At 40.3% G+C, this 14,475-nt stretch overlaps 1 protein-coding gene across 2 annotated transcripts in view; it reads right to left on the reverse strand.

Annotated features, from left to right (window-relative positions):
* met (MET proto-oncogene, receptor tyrosine kinase) overlaps window positions 1-6,170 on the reverse strand; it is a 68,968-nt gene extending 62,798 nt beyond the window's left edge. For both annotated transcript variants that reach the window (XR_266438.4, XM_005454185.4), the window contains exons 1-2: window positions 5,850-6,170; window positions 3,122-4,328 (exon numbers count right to left, since the gene is read on the reverse strand). Coding sequence is in view for 1 of the 2 variants with exons in the window: in XM_005454185.4 (XP_005454242.1) it covers window positions 3,122-4,327 (1,206 nt within the window). In the remaining variant the exon portion in view is untranslated. The remainder of the gene's footprint in view (window positions 1-3,121; window positions 4,329-5,849) is intronic.
* Window positions 6,171-14,475: the final 8,305 nt, after the last annotated feature.

Below are 14,475 nucleotides of genomic sequence, written 5' to 3' on the forward strand. Positions count from 1 at the left end.
GCATGCATTAGGACATGACAGAAATCGTACTCACACCTTTTAGAGTAGAGTATAATACTACACACACTTTGTGATAATGACTAATGATCTGATCATCTGCCTCATCAGTGAGCTCCTCATGGATAAGCACCAAACTCTGCAGTCTTAGAATTCAACTAGTGATGGTATTCTTGTTCTCTCGTGCTGTTTAGCAGCACATGACCCAGTTCTCCATTAGTTGTACATTTTGGTTCAAATGGCAGTCCAGTGGATCTTTAGACCAAAAGAACAACTGTTGGCACCTGCAGTTTACAAACCTAGAGCTGGAGATACTCTGACCACAGAACAAAAGACTCTCTAAATGATTAGGGATGCACTGATCCGGATCAGTTATCCTTCTTTGATGAGCTGAATCGGATATTGGTGATAACAAGCTACGGCCTATACATTCAGTTGTCTCCTGTTTCCTTCTCATGGAAGCAGGAGATGGAAGGCTAGCCACCTAGCACTGACTGAATCTTTTTAAATGAGAGCAAGCTGATTGTTCAAAACTAAATCGCAATTCTTAAAGTCTGTGTGAGGGAAATGCATGGAATAAGCATGTATATTTCAGACTATTCAAAAACACAGTTCTGCAAACATGTCATTTCTAAAGGTTCATTAAATAGGATTGTTAAGCCACAAGCATGCAAGCAATGGCAAAAAATGAATGTAAACAAATCTTTGCTCGTGAGGATTACACTATATTGCAGACTTGCTGTTTACTGGAATGGGTTATGCATTTCAAGCTAATTTAAACTGTCTGTTTATTGATTTTTATTTTGTGCAAGAAGGACACTTAGAAAGATAGAAAAATCCACTAAAATGTCTAAAACACAGCAGCCTAGTATGTAAAAGTCATTCACGGGAGTACACAGTCTATAACAAAAAGGATAAATTGTGCAAACCTCATCAATCAGAAATGCTTTTTACCCCCAGATATGGCGCATGGTTGTGGTTTGCAGTCAAGCGCCAATAAACGTTGCTACTATGAAGGCTAATCCAACGATTTTAAAGCAAATTCGTAACACAAAAAGAGCCTCTGTAGTAACACACACGCCCAGTGTTTTGACAGCAGTTTTCCTCTGGAGTGTGTTGGCGGTTTCCACTCGACTCTCTCATTACTCCTGTGTGTGCTTGCCCTTTGACAACCTATTCACTGCATAATATATCGAGGTAATCCTGTGCCTGACTGGGGACATACAGTACTGACTGATGCCGAGGTTAAGTAAAGATGAAGTCACGGAGGGGCAAGCTCTAGTACACATATTGACAGGCCCTTTGTCAGGGTGGTCAGCAGTTAACTTCATGTCATTATTGATCAGATGATTCAGCCGATTGATTGGGCCATTGCTGATAGATCAGAGGACAGAGGCGAAGCAGAAAAGATGACCAGCTTCAACAATTTTGCAACAGCAATCGAGGAGGGGGGACTTCTCTAGCATATTAGCTAGAGCTGACTTTCAGATTTAATTCAGAGATCCTTCCACATCAGATTAAAGGTAAAGAAATTTTAAGAAACCAAAGCAAATCCGATAGCCACAACATTAAAAACACTAAGTAGTTAGTTAAGTATTTACTGCTACTCATCCTGTTACAATGCAGTCTTATGCTGGAACCTGGGCTCTCATTATGGGGATGTTATTCTGACTTATGCCACCAACCTGAAAATTGCTGCAGAGCAAAGCATCTCCTAACTTGACAACTGCACTCTGTGACAGTAGCAACCTCTCTGAGCAGGAAATGTGCTTAACCACCAAACCTTCTCAGTATTGACTTGAAGAACAGAGCAAAGGGCCCAGGGCCCACAGCATCAGGCAGATGTTTTTAAATGTTGATCCAATCAACATGCAATGAAAATGTAATTGTATTTAATACTTCGGTCTTTTTCAATATAATGACTGAAACTATAAACTCTCTCATGGAAAGATCCACACTGATCTTTTGCTGTTCAACATTTTCTGTTTCTTTCTTATTTTTGCTTATTTTAGAAAATGATGTTTCGTTAGCACACGTTAAGCATATGATGAGTTGGACAGATTGGGCAAGTCAAGAACGTTTGGTGATTTTGGCATTAAAAAAAAAAAATCTACATGGCTGTCTTTGTTTATTATGGATCATCCTCCCAACTTGCTCCAAATGTGGAATGAGTCTTTTGAGATGACAACAAGCTGTACACTGTTCATCTAATATGCACGTTAACAACTTCAAATTAAAGCTGAAGGTCAGGAATTTTAGCTCGCTGTCATTCTATAATTTCATGTTCAGTGTGCTGGATTACTGAGCCAGAACAATGCGAGAGCTGCCCCTGACCAACAGACTGCACTGTACACCCCTAAAAACAGGTGCCAGAGGTCAAAGTTATGTTTCAGTGTCTTACTCAAGGGCACTTAGACGAGCACAAGTAGATACAACGCCTGTGTGAACCTGAGGCCACCCAGTAACTTACAGTCTCTTCGTCCAACAAACTAAATGGGATTTAGTCTAACAGGTAAAGTCTATAATTCTAAAAGATTAAAATCAGACATCTTTGTAAAACTTCACTGGAACACTTCTAAAACTTCCTTCAGGAAAACTCACTCTAGTCATAAAAAGTGCCAGAAAAATACATGTGAATGCAGCAATAGTCATTGCAGACTTGTACTGGAACATAACTGCAAGAACTATTATATCTTAGAAAGACCAAATATTTGAAACAATACATGGACATTGTTTTGTTTTTTAATTTAAATGGAGAAACGCTATAAAAAGCAAGACAAACATTATTTCCAAATACATTTTTTCTATTTAATGGGATTGTTCTTTTTTCCCCTCAAAGTCTACAACAGGGGTGGGGAACTCCAGGCCTCAAGGGCCTGTGTCCTGCAGGTTTTAGATATCACCCTGGGTCAACACACCTGAATCAAATGATTAGTTCATTACCAGGCCACTTGAGAACTTCATGACATGTTGAGGAGGTCATTTAGCCATTTAAATCGGCTGTGTTGGATCAAGGATGCATCTAAAACCTGCAGGACACCGGCTTTGAGGCCTGGCGTTCCCCCACCCCTGGTCTACAATGACTTTTACTGAACTCTAAGCCCCTCCCACTCCCAACTCTTACCACATTGTAGCAGGACTTCTTGTCTAAACCAGTGAAGTGGTATGGCTCTATGGTGTTGCACTTCTCCATGTAGGTTTTGAACATGCTGTTGATTTGTTTCAGGGCAATCACACAAACCGCTGAATTAGGTGTTGGGTCTTTAGAGTTTGGCTTTCCTTTGGCAAAGGCAGCAAACAGCACATCATCGTCCTCTTCCACCTTCAGGTGCTTCTGGATTTCCGGGTCAATTCCCGCTTTAGTGACATAGGCTGCCTGCAAGATATTAAACACTTTCACACCTGTCCCAGAGCGCCGCCGTCGCCGCCGCTTATCGGTGCTGATGCATTCAAGGGGCATTTCCACGTAGCGACGAATCACAGAGTCTGCGGAGCACATGCGGACTATGCGGGAGTGGTAGGCCTGAGAGTCCTTGCTCACCTGCTGCACGGTCAGGAAGTAGGTGAAGGGTCCACTCTGGAAGGAGTAAACGTAGCGCAGGTAGTAATTTCCACGTAGAGATGGAATCAGGTCCATGTATGATCTGTTTGAGAAGAAAGTAAAACCATTCTGGCTTGTCTTCATTTTCCGCAGAGAAAGGGTGTGGGGATGTTTTGCACTGCTTGAGATGTTTCTTCTGCCGGGAATTTCTGAGTTCCCAACAAAAAATTGGATGACATTGCTCTCCACATTCAGCACTTGGGAGCCCAAAGGGCTGACTACAACATCTGAGTCATCGGGTTGCCCGGTTTCCAGTTTCTTCTTGTCGGCAAAGCAGTAGACTTCTTCATCTACACTTTTTGCGCTCACGCCATCATCCAGGACGTGACGGCGGCAAACACCGTTATCTGCTGAGCCACAGCTGTACAACCCCTTGTCGTAAATGTTCTCCGCCACTAAGGCAATGTTGTGGTTGTCTACTCTTCCACTGCTGCTTGTTCCGTTCAGCTTCTGGCCACAGGTCTCGTTGGCACGCAGCGGACCTGTGTGGTACTCTGACAGCTTTCTCAAGTTTGGGGCCAGGGCATATATTCTGTTTACAGCACCAACATAGATGACTCCATCCAGTATCACCATGTTCTGGATTGGGAATTCTGCGGTAAACGATGGGAGCTCATAGGTGACAGAGAGGTTGAGTTTGGTATCCTCTGATGATCTATCGCACTGGCCCTGCACGCTGGAGCGAATGGCCCACAGCAACATGATGGCATGAAGCAAACAGAGATTCATCCTGTTCCAGAAATAAGAGACACGGGAAATGAATTATTAAAACATCGCTGCTATAACAACAAGCACTAAAGCATTCATCACATGCCTCTCTGAGTAGGTGGCCTTAATTGTGTAGAGTGTGAACTTCTGGGGAAAAGCTCCAGTTTGTGCTGATTTGGAAGATTCAAATCCCTTATTTAGACTCACAAATAGAACTCTGTCAGGCAGTAAAGTCAGGGTTTACTCACATCACCACAAGCAATTAATATAGTCATATTCAAGTCACTGGAGGCTTTTTGGTGACACAGAACTTTGATATCAGTCTTCTTATCATGGACACTTGAACATCTGCCTTCACTGACCACTGGATGAACAAGCAACAAGACTTGGGCGAGCACTTCTGTGGTGCTCTGCTCTGCTCCCATGTGACCACAGCACAAAGCAAAGTAGTGAATCACCCCGAGAGGAGGCCATTCTACACGCTGAAGCAGGCACTGGCCTAAGTTTAGACAGCAAGTACCCAAGGGAGCAAAGATAAACTCAATTAAAACAAAAGAGGTGGGAGGGAGAAGGCAAGGGGCACCTTCCAGCAAAATGATAAATAACCCCACCAACTAAATGGTAATCCACTGGGAGGGGTTTTTTTGGGGGGGGGGCAACAGCCACACCAGAGAGAATTGGCAAAATGCGCATTTTCATGCTCTCTGTCTGGATGTGTCTTCATACACACAGAGCCAGGCTGTAAACCAAAACAAGCCAATAACATGCTGCACAGTTAGTTTTGGTTTTATATTCATGCCCATAGCTATGCATAAGTTCATTCAGAACCCCCCAGTGTGCGCTATCTGCCTGATTTATATCGATGTCTGAATAGTACGAGCTCATTTGCTATTGTAGAGCAAGTCTGGGGGAGAAAACTCAGCTTTCAGATGCAACATATGTTTCACGGAGAAGATTTTCACACAGACAGCACTAACAGGTGCTTGAAGGCAGAAAACATAAAGCGGTACTCATACATGTTAAAAACGGAATAACACAGCAGGATGACGATAGTGTGCCAAAGAAAATAAGCATTAAACAATGTAGGATTCTATTATAAAACATTCTCATCCCAGGACAGGGTCAAGAGAAGCAAAGACTTGCTTTTTATCTGTTATGAGTAATTGGGGGCACATTAGTGTGCACCTGCACCAAACACAAAAAGATCACAACCTCTAAGCATGACTGTTTCTTTCTCTCTCTCTTTTTTTTTTCAAAAGACAAAAGGCGAGGTGGAAAACAGTGAAAATGTTTTCAGTTTGAAAGGAAAGTGAGTCATGGCTAGAGGCTCAGAAAACACAAATGGGAAGTTGGTGAAATGGTGTGAGGAGCCAGAAAAAACATTTCCAAACAGGCTGCGATATACAGAGCAGGGGGAGGAGAGGGTCAGGGTCCACGCTGCGTTTTTACGCATGAATATACAGTATATACATGAATATACAGAACATACAAAAAAAAAAAAAAAAAAAAAGCCCGAAACTAGCGGAGCTGGAAACAAACTTACCTGCTTTTCTGTTATTGAGCAACAGTGCGGTACGTCTTGTTGATTCAAATCATATTCCGCTGGACAATCACTCAAGACTGAGACTTTCTCAATAAATCCAGAGTGACCCGGGATTCTTCTTTTCGCTTCTTGGTGAAACAAATAAACCCCCTGCAAAGTTTTTTTTTTTTTCTTCCAATCTAGTTTTAAACCCTTCGGTTTTAGTCAAGCCCGTGGACCTGCTGTTGCTGAAACGCGTGGGACTCAACTCTGGCTGCATCCAGCAGAGAGACCCGCTCACATCTCAGTTCCTCCCGTGGTGCGCAATGCCCCGCCTCCTTTCCTCCACTGGAGCTGCGTGCGGCTCTTCAGGTGCTGCAGAAACTAATCGGTCTATCACTATAAGGCAATGCAGACATGTAAGAAAGAGCTGTTAAACTAAGAATTAACGACGTGTTCGAGCTAAGAATATCAAGCACTAATAAAATAGTTATAATTGTGCATTATTATTGTCTTGTGTCTTCATACAACCTACATTTGTTTAATGCCAGCTCTTGTGCACTAAAGGAATAGCACATTCTTTACAGCCAACATATATATTTTGTAAAATCCATGTTTCCTTTTTGCTTCTTGGGACTAAAAAAAACGATATTAAACCAATTTAAAACTGCACACTTAGATTCTCTGATACTACATTGCCTGATAGTAAAACAAAGACAACGTGAACAAAACTCTTTCTAGAAGAAGAGTTCTTTCTTTTTCAACTTCCACCTGACTCTCCTCCAGAACCCCTCTGAGTCAGAGCGCCGGTCGTCGTGTTAAAACTAAGCCATGAATAATGAGCTAAGTTAAAATAAAGGCTAAACCTACTGTGTGTGTGTGTGTGTGTGTCAGCAATGAATCACAGTGGGCAGCTCAAAAAATTCCTTTGTCCCACTTCCTGAAAGGAGGGCATTCGGACTGGAGACTGGAAAGCCTGAAAACAGAGAGTGTGTATGCAGAATTAATAGTTTGGAATCTGCTGTGGATCTGCACAGGTGGTGGCTTTTTGCACTCACTGCACAGTGAGCTAATAGATGGGGAAGAATGTATTACAGTGGTGGAATTTGTGACATTTTCAGTGTTAAACTGGATTTACAGCTCTTTCAAGGATGTCAGTTATGAAAAGTAACGTGACAGAGTAATAGTTTCCTCCATCCTCCTAATTTTCTCAGTTTTCAACAGTAAACCTTCCTCCTTGATTTCCCAGAGGACAACATGGTTATCTCTGACAACACACTAGAGAGCAATTAACCTGTCAATGTGCATCATTCATTGACTATTTCTTGTCAAAGGAGGAAAAACTCATAAAGCAACAAAATCCTAAATAACATATACATGACACAGTTCTAAAAAGAGTTCAAAGTTAAAACTGAGAACACCAATTATACAAGTAGAGCATAAAAAATGGACAGCGCAACGTTTGATGCTTTGCGTACAAAATCAAAGCTTTAGGTTGACAGTTTCTGGTTTTATTTTGTGGTGAGCTATTTCACGCACTAACATAATGAAGCTAGAAATCTTAGCAAGATTTATGTGTAATTAGGATCAAGTTTCAGTTCAGCTCAGCTGTTTTAGTACCTTCTGTTGTGCATGAGAAGATAGAAAGGTTTTAGTCTCACATGCAAGACTGTTTCTCATACACTCCTTGGCTTGCTGTAGCCAATGTTTGATGGAGCAACTGTGTTTTGCCATACCTTGGGGCATTTCTGATGTGCTTGGCAAGGGGTGTGTCCGACACAGGGCGTGTGCATTTGTGTGAGTGTATACCCCTGGGGTGTGTCTGTGTGGCTCCTGTGGTGGTGAACTCTGTTTTGGCTCATGTTCTTGTCGTGCTGGGTAGCAGTAGAAGACGATGATGGAAAAGCTCGGTCTGGTGGTGAACCACGGTCACACACAGAGTTTGGAAACCTCAGTGTATGACGTGCACTGCAGGAATGATCTGCATCTGCACCCACAGCACCTGCAACACAACAACTAAGTTCTATTTTCTGTTCATGTGTTCCAGGCTGCACTATGGCTGAGATCAAAACATGAAAGTGAAGAGAAAAACTGACCCTTTTGCTGGTTTAAAGGAGTGTGGAGAAAAAAGTGTTTCTGTCTTCATGTCTTGACAGGTCTCCAGTGCACAAAGCTGTACTTATTGCGAAATGTCAGTGGTACACCTCTGTAAGTGTGGAAGAATTAGAGCCAAGTCCACAGCCATGGTTACAAACTCTGATGGAAAACCTTGAAAAAACAATTTTGGTGTTAGACCAGCAAATCTGAGCCTTCTTCAACAAGGGCTGCAATGTTTGGACGTCAACAAACCTATGACCATATGGGGGAAAAAATTCTGCAGGGCTGGAAACTGCTAAAGTCGAGTAAAAAAAAAGAACATATTTTTTTGTTTGCCAATTTTGATTGCACTAAACCATTTAAAATCTATTTCATCTATTTCAATCCATTTCAGTCAGTATATCTGACTTATTATGACGCCATCTGCTGGTACTTGAAGCAAACAGGCGTCTTTTCTTAAAGCATGAATTGACCGCACTGCCAGAATAATTTACAAGCTACTGAATGGAAACTAAAGGGAATAATCTCATAGACAAAAGCGAGAGACTACCAGGGAGGTGGATCATTCTTCTGCACCTAAATATAGTTCAGTGGAGGTTATTTATCACCTGCACAGTCAATAAAAACCCTGGTTCAGCACTGATCAGGACAGTAAACTCTGATTGATGCTGTTGACCCATCAAAGGTCCCTGTTTCATTCTCCAGATGGAATGTTTACCTCTCTGAGTTCTTTACCTCATGGAGAAGAGCTGTGATTAAGTGTGTGCCGCTTTGATCACTCAGTTGATCAGAGGGATCATTCATAAAAGAAAGCAACAGAGCAGTTCATTACAGGTTGAATGAACTCAGGGCATAATTCTTAGTTCAGCATGTTGATGCCTGAAAAAACACTAGAGTGGAATTTGTCTTGCTTCTGTTCTTAAAAATCTCACATCTTGTCACCCTATTTGTCTGTATGTACTTACATTAGTGCATTGTATGGCTAATTATGATCAGCTTGGAAAACCCTGCACAGTGCTATAAAGGCTCTTCCTTCATGTGTGTTAGAATATCAGTCTAACACACATAAATCTTACATATGTTACATACATAGCATATTACAATAATATCATTGCACCATGAGCCTAAGCAATATGGCACACGGATTTATTTTCAGTCTGCAGAAAATAAATAAGCAGACTGCTTTAAAAGATGCCAGGAAAACAAATTATTTTAAGGCGGTTAATTATCACCCTGATACTTTAAAGTGTGTTTTTTTGTTAATCAAATCCAGTTACTATTAGAAAGAGAAGATATTGCACAGTATCGCTTTTAACGCTTTGCTTTCTTCTACAAACACTGGTCTTGCTCATTGTTAGTCATATTGTTTCCTGTCTAAAATGAACCTTTAGTCAGCCTTTGGTTACAGTGCTTCCTCACCAGCTATCAAACCCCAGTGCTGGAGGTCCAGACTCCAGATTTTCAAATATAGAGAGAGACAGATCTGGGCCCTCATCTTCCACTACCCGTCTCTCAGATATAAGGGTTGTTAATGAAAAAGGAAATCAAAAGATTAAAATCTCACACATCATAGGAAATGGTTCTCGCAACAGATGGGCAGGACTGCCAGTCAATAAGCCGTGTTCTATATCTGTATCTGCCAATCTGTCTCACCATGGATGGAGTCAGAACATAGCTCATATCCACACACACTAAAAGCCATCAGTGCAGGTAAGAAAATAATGAAGGAAAAGGAAATAAGCATGCCCAGTGTCTTCAAAATTTAAACCACGTAGTTCATCAATTTTTCTACTGCGTACAAAACAAACAAAAAACTTTGTTGATTTAAAATGTTTGCATCCTTAAGACATGCTCAGATTTAAGTCTGGAAACAATCAAGAATGACTTAAAATATACAAGTGCAACATTTTAAATCCCTTCAGTATGATATCTCCTACGTCTATAAATGATTACAAAAAATCCTCTCTTTCTCTGCTTAAGTAGTTTGACTCTACTTTTAAATTCTCACTCTCCTTATTCTTTTTTTGCAAGTAGTTTCTACAATACAGTCGAATTAGATTGCAAAATTCGTCTGTTTGCAAATTTCTCTGTTTTCATCTCCATTTCTGCTGTGTCACACTCTTCTTAAACAGTTTATAGAATGATTCAAGAGCTCTTACTCTCCCACCCTGGTTGTTTATGTGTGGAAGCTTTGACTAAAATAAACTATACTTAAGAGCACGTGAAACTGCAGCAGAGCTTCTGGACTTCATGCTGCATGTCCATTTGCTTTGTTCGTTTTGATTTGTTTTTGTGGTTTGCACTTCAGGGCCACCGTAGGGGGGGTTTGCAAAAATTTATTTGAAAGCTAAAAATGTGCAAACTTTAGTGGTAATTCATTTGGTAGACTGCTTTACGTGATTCTACATCCAGCTTATCTTTGTGCTTTAGTGCCTGAATGAACAAAAAGTACTTAAGTCTGCTTCAGACAAATTCTTAGATGAGGATAGTGCACACTTTTGACAGTTTTTAAGATAACAATAGGGTTTCAAATCAAAATGTTTTTGTTTGCATTACAACCTTCTGCTTTACAAATGGGATAATATATTTATATTATCTAGCACACAATTTGTCGTTCTTCTTGCACTATATATGTAATCCTGATACATAGTGTAGATTACCTAAAACTGCCTAAAATGACTTCATATGTTTTTCATGTGTAAGTGCTCAATATTCAGTTTGTGAAAGCTCTACAGTGCATGGTAAGAATTATTGTAAGAAGAAAACATACAGAAATGTGGTTACTGATAAAATAAACAGATAAATGCTAGCATAAACGATTTGCGGAGTTCCCCAAGGTTCAATGTTAGGCCTGGTATTATTTTCTTTATGTTCGCTTTTGGTGAAATCACACTAAAACTCTTGCTTTTCATTTCAGTGCAGATGATATCCAGTTGCATCTCAATCCCAATAATACCTCTGACCTCTCCCACATTTTTTCTTTTTTCTAATGGCTTAATCTTTGAATATCACATTAGCAAGCATTTGTGTTTTAAAGAGGCTGAAGTTGTCACATATGTATTTGTGTCATTACAACTGGTACATGTGACTCAGTAGTTACCCTACAGATATAATTAAGCACAGAATTACAGCCAGTTAAAAAAGACTAGAGGACTATAGCTTAACAGTCAGATCCATTAAATGTAAAACTCAGACTTTACAATGACAATCTTCTTGTAAATCATATTTGAGAAAAACAAACAAACAAAAGTATCCCTTATTCAGTAAACACTTCTGTGCTTTTCTTGTGTGTGATTGCACATTTTTTTAATTGAATCTTATTTTATCTTCTTGCTTTGTCCTCCCCTTCACAACATTGGCTATATAAGCTCCTGTACCAGTAGTTGTTAGTATAACTGTTCAGGATATATCAAGACCAGTTCCAAGGATACCATGTTTTCTCAGTGTTTGATTGACAGGTAATTACTGAGAAGTACAAAAATATCAAAGAAGAAGGTATGCATGGCATAAACGAAGATGCCCTGGATTCAACTTGTAAGCTTTAATGGATCAAGTTATGTTTTCTTAAGAGCTATGCTCAGATGTCTAAGTGACGTATCGTTTCAAATAGTGCAGTCACTGACTTATAGAGACCAGGTGTGCTGGAGTGAGGAACATCTGTAACAAGCTTTTGTGGTTGAGTGGGTGGTTCTCTGCCAGGCTTTTTCTTGCTTGATGTCATAGCATGCTTCATCAGTTTCAGCATTCACTGCAGCAACAGCTGACAGAGCATAAGGCCAAAAAACAACTCAAATTCCTCCTGTGAAAAAAATTATACGTGTTTTTTCCCTTTGTGTGTGTGTGAAGTCTTGTTTTCATTCAAGAATGGCTACAAAGGAACTTCTGTAAACTCACTGACCATGGCAAAATTAGGAGGCTCGAGGGAATATGTTCTCTACAGGGCAATAAAGGGGATCAAATAGAGCGTTCCATTAAAATACAGTATGAGTGTCTCGTTTTTCTAACATATGGGGCTCAGAAACCATCAGAGATGCCGCAGCAACTGCCACACATATAAAAACGATGTTGATCAAATTGAGTGATATTTTATTAAATTAAAGCTCATCTTTAAAAAAAAAAACAAAAACAGATTTTTGTCTTTTGGACAGACAAATTTGACACCCTACAGGCAATCAGCCTGAGAGCTCATGTATGAGGTTGGGGCAAACCAGGACAGTAGCAGCTTCCCCGAGGAGTTGTTTGCTGAACACACACGAGGAGAGAACACAGAGGATGGTGTTTACGATTTGACCTGATTTATAAAAACCCTCTGAAATTTGTTTCAGCTCCAGATGTCTGTTAACAGTTCAGGACAGCAGTGAAATCTAGACAAATGTACATTCAGTCACAGTATCCACTGGTGGTTTTGGGCCAACAGTGACATTCTGCAAGAAATATTATGTATTCTAGGGGGGAAAAGCTAAAAATGTTTGGTAGAAAAGTGCAAGGAAAGAAGACTTTAAAGAAATTATTAAATCCTAGAGCAATATAGACTTCCTACAAGGAATAGAGTTAAAAGAAATTATTTAGACTAATTTCTGAATTGTCTTGATTGCTTTTCATTTCTGTTAGCTTTGTCTTCAGAGGATTTGAAGTCTTTTGTATTTTGTTACTCACCCCAAAAGCACTATATAAATAAATGTCACTTATTTGCCAAAGTATTAAAGGAGAATGCAAAGCAAATAACTCTTCTTTGTAAGTTTATTTCTGTATAAACCCCTAAAGGTGTAGCACCTTTGCAGCCAAGAGTCTTAAAAGATTTAATCTAAACAAGTGTAGAGGTCAAAATATCATCTTCAGGGAAGCTGAATGTCTCACTCGTGATATATCCTGACAGCAACAAATCACAGAATCGCCAATGACTTTGTGCTGTGACAGGAAACAGCTGTTGATTCTCCAGCCCTCCAGGTGGTTTACTTCACCTGGTCTCCACCTTTCCACTGACAAATACTTGTGATGGTGATTAGTCATTCTGACCTGAGGAGAAGAGAGGAGACTAAACCTCATGTCTAAGTCATGTCTGATACCTCATTCATTTACAGCTTATTGACAGCTGTTCATTTTTTTTCTGCTGCAGTTCTCACTTTGGAAAAAAAAAAGAGTTTATGTATGCTTAGCCAGTAATGACCTAATTCAAGTGGGAAAATGATTTAGGCAATAGCTAGAGGGCACTCTCATGATCATACGGATACAGATTTACTCATTCTCAATAGTCAAAACCTCTCAAATATGAGCAACAACAAACAGCAAAAGTAAGATCAAATAAATTAAAACCATCAGTGCAATTTTTGTGGTCTGGAATGTTCTAAATATAAGTGGAAAGACCTGTACACCAGTTCTTAAAACATGTGTGAAAGCCACTTATAGATAATTGATAGACTGATTGCAATTTTTCTGTCTTGTATTGTCTCAGTTACATATTTTTTGCAATGGATGGTTCACGGTTTTAGGCAGTATGGTAGTGCAAAATTTAGCACTGTCACTATACAGCAACAAGGTTCCTCTTTGAACTTTCTTGTCAACTTGGGCCTTTCGTGTGGAATTTGTATGTTATGTGCCTGAGTGGGAAGTCTGACCTCCTTAAACAGTTTGAGGACATATTTGTTAAACAATTAGTCATTTTCCCGCCTCGGTGTCATGTGACTTGTTAGTGTTACAAGATCTCAGGTGTGAATGGGGAGCAGGTGTGTTAAATTTGGTTTTATTGCTCTCACATTCGAACGTGCTCAGTGTCATATCCAGAGGCTGTCTTTAGAAAATAGATGTATTAGTGCTGCTAGCATTGCTTCAGAAGTTGAAGGGATGGGGCGGTCAGCCTGTCAGTGCTCAGACTATACGCTGCACAATGCATCATTGCATGCATTGGTCTGCATGACTCTCATCCCAGAAGGAAGGCTCTTCTAAAGATAATGCACAAGAAAGCAGAAACAAGGCAAAAACCGTTTGCTGAAGACAAGCAGACTAAAGACATAGATTACTGGAACCATCTTCTGTTGTCTGATGAGACCAAGATGAAATTATTTGGTTTCAGATGGTGTGTGGCGGGAACCAGGTGGAGAGAACAAAGACAAGTGTGTCCCTACAGTCAAACATGGTGGTGGGAGTGCCATGGTATGGGGCTGCATGAGTGCACTGGGGAGGTACAGTTCATTGAGGGAACCATGAATCCCAGCATGTAATGTGACATACTGACATAAAGCATGATCTCCTCCCTTCGGAAACTGGGCTGCAGAGCAGTATTCAAACATGCTAATGACCCCAAACACCCCCCCGAGATGATCACCGCCTTGCTCAATAAACTGAGGGTAAAGGGTCTTGACTGGCCAAGCATGTCTCCACGCTTAAACCCTATTGAGCATCAATTGGGGATGAGGGGAGGGAGACACGACAAAAGATACACGATACAGTGCAATATTTGCAAATCTCATAAATCCATATTTTATTGACAACTGAATATAGAATATACATTTTTAAACTGAGAATATTTAACATTTTGAGAAAAACATTGGCA

The sequence above is a fragment of the Oreochromis niloticus genome, linkage group LG7 (genome assembly GCF_001858045.2).
Source record: "Oreochromis niloticus isolate F11D_XX linkage group LG7, O_niloticus_UMD_NMBU, whole genome shotgun sequence".
In the NCBI taxonomy this organism is placed as follows: Eukaryota; Metazoa; Chordata; class Actinopteri; order Cichliformes; family Cichlidae; genus Oreochromis; species Oreochromis niloticus.